The 11,855-nt window shown below is 52.2% G+C and overlaps 1 protein-coding gene across 1 annotated transcript in view; it reads right to left on the reverse strand.

Annotated features, from left to right (window-relative positions):
* Positions 1 to 6,490: 6,490 nt before the first annotated feature.
* Kif6 (kinesin family member 6) overlaps positions 6,491 to 11,855 on the reverse strand; it is a 301,138-nt gene continuing 295,773 nt past the window's right edge. The window contains exons 20-22 of the mRNA XM_038343786.2: positions 9,088 to 9,135; positions 8,563 to 8,655; positions 6,491 to 6,941 (exon numbers count right to left, since the gene is read on the reverse strand). Coding sequence (XP_038199714.2) covers positions 6,491 to 6,941; positions 8,563 to 8,655; positions 9,088 to 9,135 — 592 coding nt within the window. The remainder of the gene's footprint in view (positions 6,942 to 8,562; positions 8,656 to 9,087; positions 9,136 to 11,855) is intronic.

An 11,855-nucleotide genomic window follows, 5' to 3' on the forward strand; every position in this document is an offset into this window, starting at 1 on the left:
GGCGGTGACAAAGAAGAGGGCTGCAGGCCTGCCTAGCTTCAAGATGCCAAAAAAAAGTAAAAAAGCCGATATCAACCCAAATAACTCCATGTTGCTGTGTCTTCTTGTCCACTCCCTGGGATCATGGTTGTTGTATTTAAGAACTGACACAGCAGGAGCAGCTGTCCTGATTCAGCTGTCGTCATCTCTGAGCACCGATTTCTGCCCCTCCATTGCCCTCCCAACTCTAGCTGGGCTGCTGCTGGCCATTTTCCCTCCCTTTCATGTCTGCTTAGTCCACATCACAGAGCCAGGTTCTGGAATGATGACAGTGTCACCGAGGCATGGCCACCGAGCAGCTGTGTTCTCCTTATGGGGACAGAGAGTTTGATCTTAATTTTGTAGAGTCTCACACGGCATGGTGGGGTAATGTCTCAGGGTACTGATGCCTGTAGAGCTCTGGGGAGCGTCCTACTGTTCTCTGGTACTTACTGTGAGGTGCTCAAAATGCAAGGATTCATAGCTCCCTGGAGACAGGACCAGTGGGTGATGGTAGAGGGTATGGGCTGGGACACTAGCCCTTGAGGTCTCCTACATTCTACTGTCTCATCTGGTGCTCTGAAGTCCTGCCTGGCCTGCCATGCCATTCCTGGTCTTCTGAGCCAAGAGTAGACTGATAGTGGCTGGCAAATAGTTATAAATAATGGATTGTTATCCTCCTGTGTTACACCTCCTGGAATGTCCCCCACCTGTACATTATGATGGTGCAGTGCACCATCACTAGGGTGAACAGCAACCCAGCCTTGCCCTCAGCTTCTTGGCACTACCACCCTTCCAACAGCACTACAAGTCCTCTCTGGTGCTCTCCCAGACACCATCCTCAAAGAAGGACAGCTTTCCTCCTCTGGCCTCAAATCTTCCAGCTGCTCTGGGGTGGCTTTATGTCTTATCCGAGGTCACTAGTAAGGGGCAGGTTCTTTATCTTCGCATCAGTCATTCTGTCTGCAGGGCAGGGTTGGACTCCATCAGAAAGTCAGTTGCTTCCCAGGCCTGAAAGAAGACAGGATGCTGGTTAGCTTGGGGTGGGAATTTTTCCCAGGACTGACAGGCACTAGGGGGAGACTGGCCACACCCTATTCTCTGAATCCCACCTCCCAGGCTCTGCAAAAGAAAAAAAATACTCCCCTTGCTCTTTGCTAAGGTTTTATTCCTCAGACCCCACTTATGCCAACCACATGGTTTTCACTGGTGCTTCTCTCTCTCTGTCTCTCTCTCACACACACATACACACAGAGAGAGTTTAAAACAAGTCTTTAAAAGAATGCAGTCTTGGGTTCCACCCTAGACACACAGCCTTAGTCTGTGTTTGACTGGATCCGTCCATCCACACACATGGAAGTGTGAGCATGCTATGAGATCCTAGTTCATCTGCCTGGAGTGTGGGTAATACGGTAGGTGCAAGAGGGAACTGCTGAGATCCTCTGGGTGAAGTGATAAACACAGCATCTGAAACTGTTTCAGTGGGCAGGGAGACTGAGGGTAAGGTTGGGAATGGTGAAGACGGAGCTGTGGCTAGCTCAAATTGGATTATGGAGCCTGGATGGCAGGCTGCATCTATGTGGTACTACCATGGCAGAATGGGTGAGAACAGCCACTGGATGGCTCATGTATACAGTCCTGCAGGGCCAGCACTGTATGTGAAATTCAGCAGCGATGCCACACTTTAACATATTCTTTCAAAATATTTATTGATTTTTGTATTATTCACAGTGTGTGTATGCTTGTATGCCTGTACGCAGTGGCGTGTGTGTAGAGGACATGGACAATTTGTGGCCAGTGGTTTTTTCCCTTTTACCACACAGATGCTGGAAATGGACCCCAGGCCACCAGGTCTGGACCCTCACCAGCTGAGCTATCTCACCCACTCCCTTTCCACATATTGAGACTTGTCCCAACCCAACTCCAGAACACATCCTAGCTTACAAAAGTGGTGTGCTCAGCTCCAAGGCCTTTTAGACTCCACAGGCCACACCACACCACCATGGGACCAGAATCTCTGCAGGTGGCCTGGCAATTCTAGTACACAGACAGGGCTGAACTTCCTAGTTTCATCTTTCCAGGCCGAGGACAAGTGGGGTGAGAGCTGAGACCACCTCAGGCCTCAGGTCTGTGGCAACCGTGCCCGGGAGGGCTGAGGAAGGATGCCACCCAGCGCACCACTTGAGGACATGGCTCTTCTCACCAAGGGCTCACCACACAGCCTTCCGGTACCATTTCTGCTGCGCACACTGTCCCCGCTGAGTAACGGAGCTGGAGTAGCAGGGGTGATGGCTCCCTGGGACAGACACTGACAGCACAGACGTGTCACTAAATGGGACCAGGTCTCAACATCAGGGCCACCTTCCCTGCTAACATCAGGGACACCTTTCCTGCTGCCAACTCAGTACTTACGAGAGACTTTACCTCTGAAGAGACTCACTGACAGGTGAGGGTGGCTGCTGTCTACAACACAGATCACAGCATGACATTGGCAGAGATGGCTTCATTTGAGGCCTTGTTCTCCATAAACCTCTGAGACCTAGCATGTTCCCCCCCTCCTCCCTCCCTCTCTTTCTCTGACCCCTGGAAGGGCTCCCAAGCAGGAGTTTAAGGCTCCTTGGTAGGGCCTTTCCCTGGCACCTCTGGGAGGAGGACTTGTGGTTATGGGGTTGCTCCAAGGGACATTTGAATGTTAACACTTCCAAATTAGAAGATTAAGGAAGATTATAAAAGGGGCTGCAGAAAGGAGCTAACCCCATTTCCTCCGCTGCTCAACCCATGCTTGGCAGTGGAAGGCGGCTTTGACTCCACGGATGACTAATGCCCCTGTGGGGCACATATTCCTGTCTGCAGGGGCCCATAGCAGGGATTTAAACATTTGCTGGCATTTTCCTGGATCCTAAATCAAGCCGATTCATGCTGGATCTTGGTGCATTCTCAGAACAGGGAGCCTTGTGTTAAATTGCCTGCTTTGGGCTCCTGTTGCCACTGAAGTCACAAATTCCTAGTAATGAGTGCTGGGAAGAAGCCATGACAGGGTAGCAACCTAAATGAAGCTCAGGGAGCCCCAGGCAGGGCAGGGTGTTTGCTTTGGCTGGGAAGGTGCTGGCCCGCCTGCGGTTTGCCTGATAGCAAGCCTGAGAAGTGGGCTTCATACACAAGGCCACACAGTGGGCCCTGGGCCATCTGCCCTGTCTAGACAGGTTAAGTCTGCTGGCCTTTGGCTCTGACCTGGGTGGGGGGGGGATGGCCCCGTGTCCCCCTCTCCATGGCTTCCCCTGAGTCTGCACGGTCACTAAGAAACCAGGAAGAAAAAAAAAAAAAAGAAACCAGGAGGTTTTTTTTCCCCTTTGGGAATAGCAACTGGATCGTGGGACTTGTGTGTGGTGTGTGATTTGATGAATTACTCCCAGGTTTCTGACTGGAGAACAGCACTGCCATCCTGGTCCCCTGGAACCCCAGGCTAAGAGGTACAGCAGAGGGAGCAGCCCTTGCTGGCTGCGGCTTTCAAGACAGTGTGGCTCAGTGGAGAGAGCAGAACACAGGCTTCCTTGGCGTTGTCGTTAGCTGTCTAACCTTAGGCAGCATCTTCAAGTGCAGCGAGCCTCAGGCCCCTCACTTGTCAGAACACGGGTCCAGAGTATGCCTCTGTGTGTGTCTTCAAGTGCAGTGGGCCTCAGGTCCCTCACTTGTCAGAACACGGGTCCAGAGTGTGCCTCTGTGTGTGTCTTCTAGTGTGTCAGGAACAAAAAATGCACTACTATAAATGAAAAACATCAGTTCTGACTAGCCTCTGTGTGTGTGTGTTCATGTGTGCACGTGTGTGCCTACATGTATGTGCATATGTGAGTTGTGTGCTAGTGCACATGTGTGCATGTGGAAGCCAGAGTTTAATCTTTGGTATTGTTACTTGGCTGGCATCCATCTAATTTTTGGTTAAATTATGAACTTAGAATGTGTGCTGTGGCCTGCATGTGGCACTCAGGACAACTTGCGGGGTTGGGGGGCTGGTTGTTGCTGTTCCCCATGGGTACTGGGGATCAAAGCAATCAGGCTTGGCAATAAGCACCTTTACCTGATGAACCACCTCACTGGTCCCACCTTGTTTTTTGAGACAGAGTTTTCCACCTAGGCTGGCCAGAAAGACCAGGGAGGGGCCTGTCTGTCTGTGCTTCCCCAGAGCTGGGGTAATGGATGTGTGTCTATGCCCAGCTGTTTATACTGGTTCTTGGGATGAAACTTGGGTCCTTGTGTCTGTGCAGCAAACATTACCTATGGGGATCTCTCCCCAGTCCTGATACATGTCTTAAGTAAAGTGCTTCTGCCAGGTGGTGGTAGCACACACCTTCACTCCAACACCAGGGGGACAGCGCAGGCAAGTCTTTGGGTTCAGGGCCAGCATGGTCTACAAAGCGAGGACCAGGGCTACAGAGAGAAACCCTGTCTCGAAAAACAAAAGAAAAAGTGAAGTGCCCTGGCTTGGGACTCTCTAGACTGTCAGGGACAGTGCCAGCTGGGAAGTCCATGCTGACACCAACCTTGGGCTCGCATCTCTTTTCCCACGAGAGCTGGGTGACATTTCTCTTATTACAAAGGTGGTTGCAGCACAACTTAAAAATACTGCTTCCTTGTGGGCTCTGGTGGGGAGTGCTGCTTCCTTGTGGGCTGGGGGGTGCTGCTTCCTTGTGGACTCTGGGGGGTGCTGCTTCCTTGTGGGCTCTGGGGGGTGCTGTTTCCTTGTGGGCTCTGGGGGGTGCTGCTTCCTTGTGGGCTCTGGAGGGGTGCTGCTTCCTTGTGGGCTGGGGGGTGCTGCTTCCTTGTGGGCTGGGGGGGTGCTGCTTCCTTGTGGGCTCTGGGGAGTGCTTCTTCCTTGTGGGCTCTGGGGAGTGCTGCTTCCTTGTGGGCTCTGGGGGGGGTGCTGCTTCCTTGTGGGCTGGGGGGGGGGTGCTGCTTCCTTGTGGGCTCTGGGGGTGCTGCTTCCTTGTGGGCTCTGGGGGTGCTGCTCCCTTGTGGGCTCTGGGGGTTGCAGCTTGACTCCTGCAGGGTGTTATGGGGAGGACTGCACAGGGCTCTTCCTCCCCTCATGTCCACTGCACATCACCCCCTCTTCTTTCCTCAGGGAGGTTTCTGGTGCCCCCATGGAGGTTAACTTTGGTGGTCAACTTGATTGGATTGAAAGTGCCTAAGATGTCAGAAAAATCATTTCTGGGTGTGGCATTTGCCTAGAGGATTAATAAGCAGGGAAGAGCCACAATAGGCTATCCAGACAGGATAAAAGGGGAAACCGAGAAAGTCTTTCTGGCTCCATCCTGTGAGCCCTTCTCTGTCCTTCCTGCCATGGTAGCCTGGCGGTTTTGACACCATTAGCCCAAAGAGAACACTTTTCCTTAGAGCTGTCTGTTCAGGTCATAGCAACAAAAGGTGAAGAACCCCCCCCCCCCCCCCCCGCCATTGCCTTGCACTTCATCTTAGCAGCGTTTCTGTCCACAGACTCCCTCATCTTCAGTCTCCACAGAGCCGCACAGCCTCCTGGCTGCCTGCTTTTCTTCAATGGTTCCCAGCTCCCTCCTCTGCACAGCTGCCCTCCTAGGGGAGCTACCTGTACCTCTGCTCTTCCTCCTGCCCTCCCCACACATGCCTGGCCCAGCATGAGATGGCGCCTAGCCACCTGTTCCGCGTGGTTGGCCCATGCTGCTGTCCTGGCGCTCACACAGTGGGTCTCCAGTGACAGTCTGGCTGTCTGATGTGAGGATGACAGTTTCCTTCTAAGTTGCAGGCAGGTGGTAGAGAGACTGAGCAAGGCACCCACCCAGGCAAGGGCCGGCCACGTGACCCGAGACTTCCTTCGTTTATGTTGTGGTTTGTGTTTGTGACAAGGCTTAGTTCTCCATGTGGTGAGGCTGGCAGGTGAGACCTTCAGGAGGTGGGGTCTACTGGGGGGCCCTTGGGTCACTGCAGAAGCCTGAGCCCTGAATCCCTCTCTGGGCTCCTGTCTCACCTTGTAACCCCTCCCTCTCACTCCCATCCACCATGGGATTCTGAGCAGGGGAGAGCTGCGGCAACTATTTTGTGTGTCCCTGAACCCCAGAACCGGGTTAAATGAACCACTCTTCTTTACTAAGCTACCCAGGCTTCACAGTTCTTTCCAGCGATGGAGCACGGACAGACAGCCATGTCATCAGGGGCAGCCTTTGACAAGCCAAGACATTGTGAAGTCTTTGGACTGTTGGGACGAGGCAAGGACGAAATATAAGTGTAGGGTAGGGGTCTGGCCTTGCTCCTGTGGCTGTCTGGGACTGGCAAAGGCTTGTCCACAGCATGGCTAGCTGCCAAATGAGCAGGCCACTGAGGAAAGTCAGGAGGGGCCTTCTGCTCTTCTTGCTGTGGGACAGGTATTTCCTTCATGGCTGACACAGTGTCCCCAGTCCTAGGCCTTCAAGTGGTGTTTACATTCATAACTCCTTGGCAAGAACTATGCTTTAAGGAGAGTGAAGATTCTAGCCAGGGTTTCAATGAATACCAAACCACCCTCAGCTCCTTCCTGTTTAGAGAAGGCTGGACAGGGAGCGAGAGATGTCTTCAGGGGACAGAGAACAACCAAGGTCTGGAATAGGGAGAAGGAGCCTGGCCAGGAGCAGCAGGAGCCCCCAAGCCACCGGCCCACACATCTGCCCCCAGGCCTTGGAGAAGCAGGGCTCAGCTCACATGAGGTGACCCAGACTACTGCTGTGGCTGCCTTCTTCCTTTGCCACTTCCTGCTCACTCCCTGTATGGGACAGAAGAGTAGGGATAGCCGGGCCTTGGCGGGTTTCCAGGGGATGTTCTTACATTTCTTCTGCAGAACGTTCTGCCTGGCCTTGATGAATGCCAGGATGTCAGAATCTGTCTGGCTGTCTCCAGTGAGAGGGATGGATGACATCGGCCTTTCGGAGATACTAAGGGCAAACACAAGTCACAATTTTGAAAGTCACTGCACAGTATTCCTGGATGTTGCTTTTCCAAAGTGATTTCCTATCTTACTTAATTTTGCTTTTTAAAGATTAAAACGTGTGTGCATGTGTGTCTGTCTGTGTATGTGTGTGTCTGTCTGTCTCTATGTGTATGTCTTTGTGTCTCAGTGTGTGTGCGTGAGTGTGTATGTCTGTCTTTCTCTATGTGTCTGTGTGTACGTCTGTCTATGTGTGTGTCTCTGTGTGTATCTTTCTGTCTGTCTGTTTCTCTATGTGGGTTTCTGGCTAACTGGCTGTCTCCCTGTATGTGTGTGTCTCTGTGTCTGTCTGTATCTTTCTTTGTCTCTGTCTGTCTGTCTGTCTCTGTGTGTGTGTCTGTCTTTCTCTGTGTATGTGTCTGTGTGTGTGTATGTGTGTGTGTGCGGTGCGTGCACGCGTGTGTCATACACATACACATCATCATATGTGGCGATAGGTTCTCTCCTACTGTGGGTTCTGGGACGAACTCGGGCCATCACATTTGTGTAGCGTGCACCTTTACCCACTGAGCTGGCCTTTCTGCTTTGGTCATTGGTTTCCATCTGACTTCCCTGCTTTCCACTTCCTCTGTGTGAAGGCCACACCAGTTCCTTCCCTGTGCTACTAAATCCCCCTTCCTATCTCTCCCAGAACAGAATTCACGCCCTGCCCCAAGACTTCCTGGTTTCCCTGTGCTCTGACTCTGGTTCTCTTCCCAGCTTTCTTTATGCTACTTCAATAAACCAATTCCTTCCAGTCTTGAGGCCTCGGTTCCAGCTGCTGCTTCTCCCTGCTGCTGCCCCAGACCCACCCAATAGTGCTAGGCATGAGACTGGAGCAGAAGGAGGGGAGGGGCCAGTATCCTTTCCTTTATCAAGAGAATTTCTGGAAATTTCACGCAACTCTTCTGTTTACAAATTTCATTGGCCTCGTGGATGCAAAGGATACTGGGAAATGTAGTTTATTAACAGTGGCACTTCGGCTAAATATGGTTGTGATCTGAAAGAATAGCAGTCTCTGCCTCTGGGGCAAATAGCTACACCTTGTCATCAGTTCCTGGGTATAGGGAGACATCATCAGGATGCCAAATCTATGTTGGATGCCAAAGGAGAAGCTAGTTTGAGTAAGTCTGGGATGAGAAAATAAAAAGGGCGAAGGCGACATGTTACCCTAGGCAGGACCACAAACTCCTAGGGAGGCTAGTCAGCTCTAGCAGAACTGCCCAAACAGACTTATTTAGTAATTAATTAATTATAAACAAATTCCTACTATATAGACTGACCTTAAACTCATAGAGATCATCTGCCTCTGTCCCCCAAGTGCTGGGACCAAAAGATGCCACCACTCCCGTAGCATCTTATACACACATCAGAAGGTGGAGGGCCTCAGAGCTTTGGGGAAAATTCCTCCAGTTTAGAGAGTCAGCACACAAGAGAAGATTTGGGGGAGTCAGTCCCAGCTTCCGTCTACAGCAATTGGACCCTTAGGGCCCCCTCAGGTTGTTGGGGATACAGACTTTACGGCTCACTCTGTCCACTGTAGCAGCTGTCACAGTATTAGGGGAGGAGGGCCATACCTGTCTTGCTGCTGGGTCCTGGAGCTACTGGGCTCTTGGCTGTGCTGACTGGGGCAAGGGGAGGGGAGGATTCTTCTGGCATCCCTGTCGTAGCTAGAATAAACCAACAGAAGTCAGGAGGAAGTGAGTAGGAGAGACTCAGGGTGTGCATGTCTTCTCTAGATTCCCATGCTAAAGCCCTAATTCCCAGAGTGTTGACATTTGGAGGTGGGCCTTGGTGGGGGTGACCAGACAGATGATATCTTGTAGGTGGAGCCCTCAGAATGGGTCTGGTGCTCTTGCAAGAGGAAGACAGACTAGAGCACTCTGTCTGGACGCTGCAAGGAGGGAGCCCGCAGCAAGCTCAACATCTCTGTACTACAGAAATCATAGGCTGAACCCAGCCCCTAAAGTAGTGGAGACAGAGTCCTCGGGAGGGCAAAGTCCTCAAGATGGGGATTAGCAATTTTACAAAAGAAACATGAGTACTTCCTGAACTTCCTGATCCTGCTACTGGGCAAGGGGGGGGGGGGGCAGGACCCTTACCAGATATCCAGACTGCTGACTCCATCTTTAGCTTCCCAGCCTTGAGAACTGTGACAAACACAGACAGACAAAAGAGTGTGGAACTCAGCACCGTGGCTGAAGGTTCACCTGACATACACAAGATCCTCGGTGTGCCTCAATACCAGGAAAACCAACCACCAACCAACCTGTCAACCAATGAGCCACTCAGACTCTGGCATTTTGTAACAGCAACCTGAGGAGAATGAACTGGCAATCTGCCTCCCCCACCCCCTACTATCTTGGAAGATACATGGTGATTTTCATTGTTATTCTCCCCCCTCCCGCCATCTTGGAAGGCTACATGGTGATTTCCATTTTACTCTGCCCCCCCCCCCGCCATCTTGGAAGGCTATACAGTGATTTCCATTGTTATTCTGTCCCCCCTCCCCGCCCTCTTGGAAGGCTTCATGGTGATTTCCATTGTTGGAGCTAACATCTGGCTGAAGGAAGATGGACAGCAGCAATGACTGCCATGATCACAGCTGTTGTTTGCGGACAGTGTCTACAAGCAGGCCGTTTGCCAGTGTTCTGTAGACGTCATGCCCCTCTGCCAGCAGTGAAGGACCTGAGACACAGCTCCACACTGTCACCCTCAGCAGTCTGGGCGCTCCATTAGACCTTTGAGGGCATGGACTCAGGAAAGAATTTCAGGACTGGGCAATGTGTGAGGCAGAGTTGGAGTGTAAAAGATCTATTAAAGAAAGACATGCAACCGGAGAGTAAGTGGGTACCCAAGAGGGATGAGCTTCTCAAAGAAGAGCCACGTCAAGTGTAGGTGCCAGCTCAGCACCTACTGTCTCAGCAGAAGCCATATAGATTTCTGGTGGTTCTCAAGTCACATCTCAAAAGATTGCTGGGGAGGCACCCCACTCCTCCCCTCCCATTCCCTTCTGAGATGTGAGACTACAGGGTGGCTCCAGAAACCCCGTGGGTGAAACTGTAGCCAGACAGGTGATACCATAGCCACGAGGGCTGCACAGGGACCTAGGACATGTCCTCCCTGTTTCTGGTGAGAGCCCGCCTAGACAGCAGCAGGCTTCTAGCTGGGAAGGAAGGAAGGCCGCAGGCAGTACTAAATGTGCTGGAGTCCCTCTTCTCTGCGGGCAGGCCACTTCCGATTCTGGGGTTGGACCCTGCTATGATCTGGCCAGGAAATGATGTCCCTCCCAGAGGTGTTAATGGCTTGGCTGCCAGCTTTGGGAAAGAGACTGGATCCTGGGGTCGCTGTCCACATCTACAGACCAATCCTCTGACAGATCTGTGGTCTGACAACATTGTTAATACATGGTGGACATCGGAAGGCAGGGCCGGCTGGAGGAAGTGGGTCACTGGTGGGAGGTGGCTTCGGCTTCCAGGCCTGTCCTCTATCTGTTTCAGCTTCCCAGTGTCCCACAGGCTCTGCACACAATCTTCCCTAGGATCTGCTGCCTCACCTCCGTCCAAAGCTGACCTTAGACCAAAGCCTCTGGAAACTTGGGTCAAAATAAACCTTTCTTCCATCAAGTTGCTTGCCTTGAACATTTTGTCACAGCATGGAAAATTCAAACATAAGCCTTTCAGTGTCAGAGAAGGACGCCATCACCCCTATCTTACAGATGTGCTAGAGATTGGGGGGTAAATAGCAGAGCTTGAAGCTCACACGTCTCCAAGGCTTCTTCCTTTACTCCCAGCCTCCTTGTTCCACGAACCGGCTTCTGCCATCTTTCCCTGACCACACTGCTGTCCCTGGACGGTCTCTGATGACCATGCATGCTCATCAAGGGATGATGACAACTGGCAGCTCACCAGGTGTGTTAGGCCCATTTAGTATTACCGCGTGGTGTGTGCTCCTTGCCCCGCTCTTGGCTGCAGCACCCCGCATTCCTTTTGTGAAGGGACAGGAAAGCTATCTTTATGTCTCCTGTTTCTCTAGGTCTCACTGCAATATGATCTCCTATACAGACTTCAGAGCCTCTTCCACAGTTTGGGATGGTCCCACGAAGAGCCATGTCAGAGGCAAAAGGGACTTAAGAAGTCACGTGATCAGAACCTTCATTTTACAGCTGGAGGCTTTCAGGCTGGGAGGTGGGTCAGCAAGATGGACAGGTGGGATGGTGTAGTAAGTATGCTGTCATCTACCCAAACTCTTGCTTAGGCCCACGGCTTGCTTTCCCGCGTATAAGTTTGGCTAGTTGCCAACCTTTCGCTCTCCTACCCCTTCCCATGGGGCTGTCTCCACAGGCTCAGGATAAACAAACAGTAAGGGAAGCCACAAAGTGTGTTCCTAAATCCTACTCACACCACCATGCTCATTCCCCAGCTGTCTAAAGTTTCTCGGTGTAACCCCAGGGAGGGGGAAGGGAGCTCCTCTGTGCTGGGTCTGACATGAGGTGCTGCAGGACTGGAGGCAGCCACAAGGTGGCAGACTCTGCATAGCCTTCTTGGGAGATGGCTGCCACCTCTTGGAACCACAAGGGTGGCTGGAACAAGCTCAGGAAAGGGAAGAGGGGGGTGGGTACCACCTGCTCAGCAGGTCAAGGGCAGTTTGGAAGCCGTGGTGAATCTGGGGAGTCACACTGGCTCTCAAAGGGCCCTTTCGTGTGATGCTCCCCAGTTTATCTTTCTTCAGAGGCCAGGGAAAGTTCAGAGGTGCCAGGCTGCTGTGGGTCAGGTGAGAGCGGCAGAGTGGGACAGAGGCACCAGGGAGCAGGGCAGAAGGACTTGACCACACCAGGCAGACAGAGGCAGCCAGCGGCTCCTGAAGAGGC

The sequence above is a fragment of the Arvicola amphibius genome, chromosome 9, assembly GCF_903992535.2.
Source record: "Arvicola amphibius chromosome 9, mArvAmp1.2, whole genome shotgun sequence".
Classification (NCBI taxonomy): Eukaryota; Metazoa; Chordata; class Mammalia; order Rodentia; family Cricetidae; genus Arvicola; species Arvicola amphibius.